At 42.0% G+C, this 10,683-nt stretch overlaps 1 protein-coding gene across 1 annotated transcript; it reads left to right on the top strand.

Moving 5' to 3' along the window:
- Window positions 1–2,471: 2,471 nt before the first annotated feature.
- mettl4 (methyltransferase 4, N6-adenosine) lies at window positions 2,472–10,240 on the top strand. Its single transcript, XM_071921525.2, has 8 exons — window positions 2,472–2,723; window positions 2,906–2,971; window positions 3,415–3,775; window positions 4,228–4,297; window positions 4,429–4,603; window positions 4,701–4,807; window positions 4,943–5,043; window positions 9,445–10,240. The coding sequence occupies exons 1-8, from the start codon at window positions 2,484–2,486 to the stop codon at window positions 9,711–9,713; spliced, it is 1,389 nt and encodes a 462-aa protein (XP_071777626.2). The 5' UTR covers window positions 2,472–2,483; the 3' UTR covers window positions 9,714–10,240.
- Window positions 10,241–10,683: the final 443 nt, after the last annotated feature.

Here is a 10,683-nt window from a genome sequence, read left to right on the forward strand (position 1 = left end):
GGTTCTCAAACGTTTTCATGTCAAGGAGCCCTAAACTGACACAAATTAGACCACGGACCCCCATTTGATAAGATTTTGTCCCAGGGTCCCCCATCTGATCAGATTTTTGCTTTTAGATGTTTTATTACAGAAAGTGTATGAAACCCATGACCAAAATAGTCATACATTCTGTCATTGTGTTACTTATGGATGGAATTCTAGTGAAAATAAATGATTCCCCTTTTTGCTGGGGACCCCCTGGAACCCCCTCAAGGACCCCTGGGGGTCCCCGGACCCCACTTTGAGAACCACTGGTCTAGAGTTTTGAGGCATTAAAATGAGACACAAAATCAAATGTTTATAGAAATGTTTCCTGGCAACAAGATATCCTGTGATTAAAACTACAGTTATGTCAATTTAATTGGTAGGCTGCCCATTAATTTGCCCAAAGACAAGTCCTGACATGCGCCATTCTCTCTCTGCCTTGGTATGGGAGGGAGTCACATGCATCTGGACTGCATTCACAATAACCATTTTGAAATAAAGTAGATCTGCTAAATTCCAAGCAATTACATTAATCATTTTTCATGTTTCCAGTTGCCAATTCCCATACCCTATAAAAGCAATATAGCCTATCTACGTTGCCTTAAATATCTGCCCATCTAACTTATCACCAACAACTTGACCATTAATTTCACTGGATAGGACCAGAGAGGAGAGAGTAATGTTAGCTGACATTGCCTTGGATATAAGTTGACGGAAGCTTTTATAGTCCAAACCACTTGTTTCCAGCAGTTTCTCCGTAGCTTCTTTATTTTCGAGGCGACAATCAAAAACAACTATTCTTTTACGTTGTTTTTCTTCGTTTTGGAAAGACGCAGAGAGACGCTGAACCTCGGACTTCTGCGACATCTCGAGCTCAACTTCAAAGCTTTGCTGAGGATGTACCGTTAGCTACATAGACGTGACACGCGCCTTCGTCACTGTCCGACATTAACACAAGTTGTAAACGTCGTGTTTGACGTCGAGTATTATTATTTTACACATTCTGGCGTACATTAAACTTGCGAGCTATGACTAACACTTGTAAAATGCCAGTGCACGGTTTGTGTGCCACCACCCAGATGCGTGCTTTTGTTCTACCAATTTAAATTAGAATAACACTTCCGGTCCGATCTTTTCAGAATAAAAGCGTAATTTCTACAAATCCACAACACTCAAATTTTGACAAAAAAAAACCGTATTTTTGCAAAAAAAAAAAAAAAAAAAATACATAATAATAATTAAGCAACAAAATGCAACTATAGAATCTGTACAATATTTCTTCATAATAAGAGTTATCATGGAAATCATTTAGTTGAAAGTTCCCCCCCTACATTTAAACAGAGATTTGGCATTTTTGGACTACATAGGCAACACAGATTAAACACTACACAGGTCACCTTTCATTGTAACAGCACAAATTCTCTGTCAAAACACTCAGACCTGTACTTTCACTAAACACTAACATTTAGGTCCAAGCTGTTTAAGGGAAATCATGACAGACCCTCAAAGTCAGCCATACTGTAATACTGTGACATCTGTAGAATAAAGTGGACACTGTACAGTTTGCCTTGCATTGTAACAGCACAGCTCTATGTCAAAACACTCCTGTAGTAGACGTATACTTTCACTACACACTAACATTTAGGTCCAAGCTGTTAAAGAAAAGTCATATAATATAATAACAGATTTATTTACAGTAGGCTATAAGACTCATGTTGTTCTGGGGGCAGATTTATTTACAGTAGGCTATAATACTCATGCTTGCTCTGGGGGCAGATTTATTTACAGTAGGCTATAATACTCATGCCTGCTCTGGGGGCAGATTTATTTACAGTAGGCTATAAGACTCATGCCTGCTCTGGGGGCAGATTTATTTACAGTAGGCTATAAGACTCATGCTTGTCCAAGACAATTTGGGAAGATCATTCTCCACAAGGACACACGTATCGACTTGACAATCTTGGATTTGCGGCATATTATGGCAGTTTTCATTATTATTATGACATCAAATATTAATCTGGGTGCTCACTTATTGTATTTAACGATTGAATACAAAGTAATTGGTTTAAAACAGTATTTCTACTGTACGTGTGTAAAATGTTGCGCTTTTATTTTGAAGGCTAAACGGCCAAACCGGAAGTCTTGTTTTTTGGTAATTCGAGCGAGTGTAACAGAATCTCCTTGAGCGTAACACATCTACCCTATAGAACCTCCTTGCATCTACCGAGCAGCTCGTCTGCAACGTGTTTCCTGTGTCGTCAAGAATGTTTACATTTTTGCTTCTCATTTCTACGGAGCTACGGAAGGTCGTTACGGCCGAACTTCAGCTGCTTCCGCGAACCTGGAAGTTGATGCACAGCACTGCTCTTCAACCGCTGTGACGAGGTTGTTGAGGGAATCCATATGTTATGAAACGTTGTACAATTGACCGGTCCCAAGCAAGGCCCACAGGTTTCACAATGTCCGTCGTGTTTCAGAACACGAGTGGGTGGGTTTTGGATGCATGTTCACTTATTGATCAGGGTCATTCGCGATGCATTCGATGGAGAGAGAATCGAAAGTCACATTTTAAGTGTTGTTTCAAACGGCAGTGTTTTCAGATATTAAAAAGTCATTTTAGTGTAAAGTGCGGTAGTGCTGCGGATGGAGGAAACACGGACATGCTGCAAAAAACGGACGTGATCTGTAAACCTCCAAAGGTAAACTTACTCCAGAGGCAGCTGTATGCACAAATGTGCACAATAGCGACAACTGCTGGTCCTTCACTAGACTGACTTTATCAGTGTAGACCGACCAGAGCATAAAAAAAACATTGTTTACCTTGTTGCACTTTGCAGCTGTGCTTCCCATTAACCAGTGTTTCTAATTTAAATATCACCAGAAAAGGAAACGAAAACACAGTGATCTCAACCAAGGGGAAATTGATTCACAGGTTTACCACGAGAAGGTAGGTTCAATCTCACTCTTTATATTTCAGTCTCAGCTGCCAACACACTTTTTTATGGAAAGAGAATAGTGCCAGCAGAGATTGTATCAGAATTGCATAAAGTTGACTTTGTCATACTCATATTGAGCACAACCCCAATTAAGAAAAATGAATCTGAACTGGGAAACTGAACGTGAAAGTTAAAAGTTAAATTCAATCAATAATAATCACATTCGGTTTCAAGTCATTGCATTTCATTTTAGATTGTGTTCATCTAATCTCTTTCCATACTTACCAAGAGACTCTCTACTGTTGCTATATTGAGTTAATTATTGACAAGATTTTGGACACATGGGTCCAATTAGAAAATCTCCCATAATTTCACATAGATAGCAGCTATCCAGTCTGGTTTAGCACATCAACCTGACATATTAAAATGATTTCTCTAATGTGTATTGATACAGATCAGGTCTGTCATTCTGGAGGGAACCAAGTCCTTGGTGGATGCTGTCAGATCTCATGGATATCTGAACAGTGTGACAGACCCAGTGGGAGAGCCTCTTCCTACCCAGGAGTGCCGCCTTGCCGCTCTGTGTGAAATGGCTAAAGAGCTTCCTCTAGTGGCTGATGGAGACCAGGAGGATCCAGTTCAGTTCTTGGGTGCTGAAGACGGCTGCACTGCACATCTGGACTTGTTCTCTCGGATAACAGAGAACAGCGCAGACTGGGCCTTGGTGGCTACGCTGATGGGAGAGAACTATGTCATACCGCCACATGCGGCCTTCCTGCTCTCTGATTTCAACAGAATACAACCGCTAGTCCACTGTGAGTACATTTTAAAAAGTGCTTCTTGTCAGGGCTTTAAAGGTAATGAGTATCTGAACTTTTGTCAGAAAGTAACATAAACTGCAGCTAACCGAACTTGAGTAAAACAGATTTCGGCCATCTGGAATAGATGTAAAACATGTTTGTGTATTTTAACCAATGCATTGCACTTCAGATTACAGCTGCATTCTTGTGGTAACTTCACTTGCACAAAATGAGAAAGCGGTGAAACTGTTGAAAAGAAAAATGACCACTATGGCCAAAACATGACCAACTCTGCGGTATAACCCCTGCTGCACTTTCCATGCTATAACTACAGTATGACTTGCAGATGCATTTCTTGGATTTCTCTGACTTGCTCACGTTCATCTAAAGTGAGAGGCAGCATGGCAGTTGTGTTGTTTCCCAGCCTGAGATTGAATTCGATAAACGCTGCTTCTTTTTCCGCACAGATGGAAGGAAATTTGAGCTGATAGTTATGGATCCACCGTGGGAAAACAAGTCTCTGAAAAGGAGTCGCAGGTAAATGGTTATTCACACCTTTTAGAGGTGTAAAATGGGAGGGAAGGGCAAGATTGTTGCATTTGAAAGTCTTGATACTCCAACATTGTTGTGATAAGGTCATGTTTCTCTGCTTTTTTGTTTTCATAAAGATACAGTTCTCTGCCCTCCTCCCAGCTGAAGCGTCTCCCCATACCCCTGCTGGCGTCCCCAGGCTGCTTGGTGGTCACCTGGGTTACAAACCGGCCCAGCCATCTGCGTTTTGTCCGTGACGAGCTGTATCCACACTGGGGCGTAGAGGTCCTGGCCGAATGGTTCTGGGTCAAGGTACGGAAAACCTCGAGCTGACAAAGCTCTTAAGCGCGGACGTGTCACACCTTTGGTCTCGTTCCAGACGTGCTGCGCTGTGCTCTTGTTCCCTCAGGTCACCAAGTCTGGACAGTTTGTGTTTCCGCTGGATTCTCAGCACAAGAAGCCTTATGAAGTGCTGGTTCTTGGACGATATCGTTGCTGTGAAAAGGACTCCCCGAGGTGTGAAAATAGATTTATAATATTTGTTTTGACTAATCAGAATGTGATTTTTGATAATGTTGTTTTACGCTGTAACCTTATTAATTTAATATAGTCAAATTCTATTTATTCCCTGGCTTGTTCAACCTCTTTCAGCTCTTCAGAGACGACAGAGACGACAGAGATGCCTGTGGAGGATCAGCGTGTGATTGTCAGCGTCCCGTCAGCTCTCCACTCCCATAAGCCCTCACTCTCAGGTAAATATTTCCACCACTTTTTTGGATAGGAAACCCTGTAATATATGTCAATTTTAACCACTAGAGGGCAATGCAGCAACATTAATAATGCTATCTTGCAGTGCAGCGTCACTGACATGGTCCAAATCCTACTACAGCCTCCTATCACACACTTTCTCTTTAAAAGCAAAAGTTTCCAACTTTGATTTAGTTCTTAAACTTATCATGATTGCAATTTAAAATGTACTATTTTGAGCTGCAATAATAATAACTCAAAGACTTCCATCCATAACCCCTGACAGATTTTAATTGACAGATTGTGAACTTCTGCTGCTCAGATATAAATTTTCTCCTATTTTCATTGAATGTGGTTTCAGTGAGATTTGGCTCCAGTAAGGACTCTGCTGCTTAGAATCAATGTGAGACCTTGACAATGAATATGCAGAGAGACTATGAATAGGAGAGGCTTGACGTCATCTCCCCCCTCCTCAGGGGAAAGCGATTTATTGTGCTGTATGGAGAGCAAAACATGGCAGGAAAATGTTTTAGTGCCCTTTCAGCGACACAGAAAAGGTCCCACTTCATGGAAATAGCTGGATATTGTTAAAATTAATTAATTTAAGTCACAATGATGCCATTGCAGAGGGGTGATACGACATAGAGATAAAGCAGGTTAATAAAGATTAAGCTGTATTGAATCTATATGTGTGATTCTCTGTCCATGGCAAAGCCTCTCTGCAAGTTTGATCAGAACTGGTTTGTTTACTCCATGATGCAGTTGCCTTTTTTTGCAATTGTGGACTCTTTTCATAGCTCTTAATCCATCTTTCCTGGATTCACTTGGCTGCACAATATGCAGGGACTCACTTGTGCTAATCACCAATGCAAACTGTAACAGCGGCTTTTTTTCACCATAAAACCATAGAGCCATGGCTGAATTTGATGTAGTTTTTCACTGTATCCTTAAATAAATGTGTGCTACTAAATGTACAGTATGAGCAGCCTCCAGGCCAAATCACTGTCAGGCAATCTGTTCCTCTACAGTGTAACTGGTGCACTTTAGTTGCATCCTATCTTTTTCAACCCCTGTTGCTATACCCACTTTTACTCCAGCAGAGATGAGAGAGCTTTGTTGGCAGTGGGTGTCATTGTAATCTGTGAGTGTAATATTTATAATTTGAAACATGTCCCAAAATGTCAGAAGGACTGGACCCAACTCACGCAGAGATGCTACTGAGTGAGATGCCACCAAAATAAAAACAGAATTCCAACACAAAGTAACAATTTATTTAACAATCTGAGATGATAACACCTAGGGGAATGAAGGATGAATTGTCCTGTCTTTTGCTCACTCCTGCAGTTTATGCAACGATTATGCAACAGCTTGAAATGTAAATATGTCCCCAGACCACTGGCATTAAACAATCTGAAGCTCTCACTTACTCTCATTACTAGTTTTCATCCCTCTAAGACACCTGCTGGACTTTGTATGCTTGTTGAGCATGCCAGGCCTGTTAGAGCCAGTGGGCGGCCTTGATGCCGCGATGCCACAACCTTTGAGCCCGGGCGTAAAGAACCCCTGACCCAGATCTGCTCCCCTCTCAGATGGGGATCCTCACAGTGACATTCGTGGTTGCTATGGAGGAGACGAGGGACACCACTACTCCCTTACAGACACAACACATCCTTGCCAGATGGCCTAACTGCAGAAAAAAAGTGTTCATGCTTCTCTGAATGCGAATGACCCGATGTTTGGCTTTTATTAATTAGGGACCCCCAGAACTTTCAAAATTGTTAAAGATGAATCGCCTTCCCAACTTGGTGTTGTAATTAGTGGTTAAGTGGTTTTTCCTTACAGTACCCGTCTCATGCACAGGCATGCTGCCAGTTGTGTGGGTTGCATTGCTTTTGACTGGGGAATGGATTTGTGAATATGGTCTATTTATCAGTGTGATTGGTTAATTTGCAACAACTATAATAATATTCTTTATTCATCAAATATCACCTTTTCACTTTATCACTTGTCAAAATGCAGAAAGAACTTTTCAAAGGATAAAAAAAATGTAAAATCAACAGCAAAAGCAACAAACAAGGTAAGAAATAAAAATAGCAGCACCCAAATTATTAAAAGGGTGTCAAAAACAATTGCTAAAAGATTATTACATAAACTCAAGTCTACAAAGAAGTGATTCAAAAGATCCTGAGGTCGTTCCAAAGTCTAGGAGCCCTGATGGCAAAGGTCTGATCGCCTTTTGTTTTTAATCTACATTTTGGAACAGCCAGTAGAACCTGCCCGAGCACCTCAGGTTCCAATCCAGATCATATGAGCTTAAATGAGTGATATAATTGGTGCCAGACCCCTCCATGCCTTAAAAGTGATCAGTAAAAACTTAAAATGAATTGAGAAACTAAGGTAACCAGGGTAAAGATGCTAAAATTGGGGTGGTGTAATGTTTTTGTTCCAGAAATGATCCTGGCTGCTGCGTTTTGTAGTTGAAGATGAGAGGGACATTTGACAGAAGCAGGAATACAGTGAGTTGCTGTAGTCTAAGTGAGAAGAGATAAAGGCACAGATGACTGTTCCCACATCATTAAAGCATAACAACGCTTTAATTTTGGAAATATTCTTCAGTTGAAAGAAACAGATCTCTTAACCTGCCTCGCAAAGTTCAAATTAGTGTCAAAATTATATCCAAGTCTCTTGCTACTGTTTTTACATCGGTAAAGTCGAGTACCTAATTCATGATGAATCAATTTAATGGAGTTGAATAGGCTGAAAAGGACTATTTCTTATTTGGTTGGATTTAGTTGTAGAAAATTCTGCAACATCCAGCACGATTAGTGTCATTTGGTTTTATAGGCAGATATAACTGTGTATCGTCGGCATAACTGTGGACATTCATGTTATCTTTGCGGATAATACGTCTATGTGGAAGCATGTAAATTGAGACTAAGATGGGGCCCAAAATTGAACCCTGTGGAACCCCACATGTATTGTCTGCTGAGGATGAAAATGAGTTGCCGTTGTTGATTGAAAACGTTCTACTGGAAAGATAGGAGTTGAACAAGTGATGCGCTGTGTCCCCGAGTAACCCAGTTCCTCAAGCGATCTAATAAGGTATTAAAACGGGTATTAAAACGGTATTAAAGGCTGAACTGAGATCTAAAAGAATTAAATTGGAACATTCCATGGCATCTGTTGCTAAAAGGTCATTGGTCACTCTCAGGAGAACAGTCTCTGTGCTATGAAGTGCTCTAAAAATATGCTAATAATGATAAACACCACGTTGCTGCGTTCCATTGCTGATATGTTATCCAAAATGAATATAGCCAGAAGTACAAGAACTAGCTGGGCAGTGAATCAAGGGAAAGTGGTGTAATTACTTTAAGTGATCCTCACTGTAATTGAAGTAATGAGGCAGTCCTGTACAACATAATCAGTTTTCTCACCTGGCTAACCCAGGATCATTTTAAGAGATCAATTTTAAAGGGGAATGTGAGGCAACACTATCTGAATGACAGCTATTTGGTAAGAGAGTGGTAATTTAACACCTTCCTTCTCTTCTGGCCTTTCTTGGCAAAAGCTTCATACGTTGTCCCCTCTCAGAGAGTTAAGAGGATAATTAGACCTTTTATTCTCTGTTCAACTTTGAGAGCTGAGTCACCATTTGGAGCTCTGTTAGTCGGAGAGGTGCATGTTTGGCCTTTCCACTCTCTGCCTCTGTCTCGCTGACGTGCGTAGAAAGAGAGAATGAGAGGGAGGAGACCACGGTGTGTAGGTTGGATCGGCTTGGGGATGGGGGATGGAGGGGATGGGGGATGGAGGGGTGGGGGGGGGGCGACTCAGGTTTTTGAGCTCATTAACTCCCTGAGTGTTGGCTGAGTTGAGTGTGAGGGTGGTTTGAGCATGCAGAACAGCAGACAGACCGACGCAGGGGCAGAGAGGGAGTGAAACGTATCTGTCAGGTGTACGGCTCCTGGAATGTCATCGCTCACAGACTCAAGGTCAGTGCCAGTCTCCACCCACGCAAACCTGCGCTGTGGTAAGGAGCTGGGCCGATTCCAACGCTATCCTCTGCCTATTACGGAGCGGCAAGCCGAGCGCCTCCAAAAGAAACAAATGCACCGTGTCCTGGAGGCTCAGTGGTCTAAGTCCTGGGTTCGAATCTGGCCTATAGGACCTTTGTCGCATGTCATCCCCCTCTCTCTTTCCCAATCTTTCCCGTCTCTATCCACTTTCACCTCTCAAATAACAGCAAAAATGCCCCAAAAATTATCTTTAAAACAAAAAAAGAAGAAATATGCAGAAAGATGCAGTTCAGTAATCTTGAAACCCGACTTTGATTTTCGATGGATCAAAACATTCCATTGAATCTGCCATCTCCTTTGTCCTTCTTCTTCCTTCTTTTCTCCTTTTCACAGAGGTGTTGAAGCCGTACGTCGGAGCCGGAGCCGAGTGCTTGGAGCTGTTCGCCCGAAGCCTGCAGCCAGGATGGACCAGCTGGGGCAATGAAGTGCTCAAGTTTCAGCACACGAGCTATTTCACTGTAACACCCACAGACGATCCCACAGACGTCGCTAAAGGCGAGACCGCAGGCAGCTGCACAGACAAGCCCACAGACACGCCAGCGTTCCCCTCGGCTGGGAAACCCTCTCCTCCTCCCTGTCGCTTTCCTCCCACTGCGGACTGACGGATGCTCTTTAACAGCCACTTGTCAACACTTGTCACATCAATATCTCAATTTGTATTTATAAAGTTTAGGCAGCTGGAATATTCTCCTATCCCATTGCCTTTGATCTGCTCTTCTCTATGCATGCGGGACCTTTGATTTCTTTTTCTGGGTCTTAGTATATTTTGGAGGCAGTGAATCACAGGCCTGATGATGCTGTTGGAGAGATGAAAGTGCATTTCTGTGGAGCCATGTTGCGATCAGATAAACACTCGAGTTTTAATTCCCCTCTGAGTAATGCGCATTATTTGGCACGTCTGTCTTGATGATGATCAAAGTATTGCTTTTAATTATTTCTTTTTACACATTTTATACTGTTTTAGAATGTATCGCAGAATTTCATGTCTTTCAATACAAATGTGGAGGAAGCGGTTTTCATGAGAGTATTGTGTTTTGCTTGTACACTACCAGTCAAAAGTTTGGACACACCTGACTGAATGTACTATGTTTTTCATTCTCTTAAAGCCATTTTGATCTAAAGGCTTATGCTTAAAATTCGTTTTTTTAAACAAATATAAATAGTGAAGTTGATGCCAATGTGTGAATTTCTTTCCAAAGCCTTTGCCTTTCCATTAAGGCAAAGGATGACTACTTTAAAGAATCTAAAATATAAGATAGTTTTGATTAATCATAGTTGGTAGACAAAGAAACCAGACTGTCAAGGACACCTGGCACTATCCAACGACAGAGGCTGATCCTGAGATAATTTGCTAATAGATAATATTTTCCTCAATCCCTATGAATCACGGACGCACAAAGCAGCTCTTCCCTGTGACATACCCCTTCACCTCCCTCTCCCATTGGGGGGGGGGGCTCTCTAATGAGTCTGTGGTCTCCTGGGGGGGAGGGGGGAGAGGGGGAGGAGGGTGGGGGGTGTCTGTGGCTGTCAATGAGGCAGATGAGGATGAGTTACTGCCACTGCAGCACAGCG

Source organism: Centroberyx gerrardi, chromosome 22 (genome assembly GCF_048128805.1).
Source record: "Centroberyx gerrardi isolate f3 chromosome 22, fCenGer3.hap1.cur.20231027, whole genome shotgun sequence".
Taxonomy (NCBI): Eukaryota; Metazoa; Chordata; class Actinopteri; order Beryciformes; family Berycidae; genus Centroberyx; species Centroberyx gerrardi.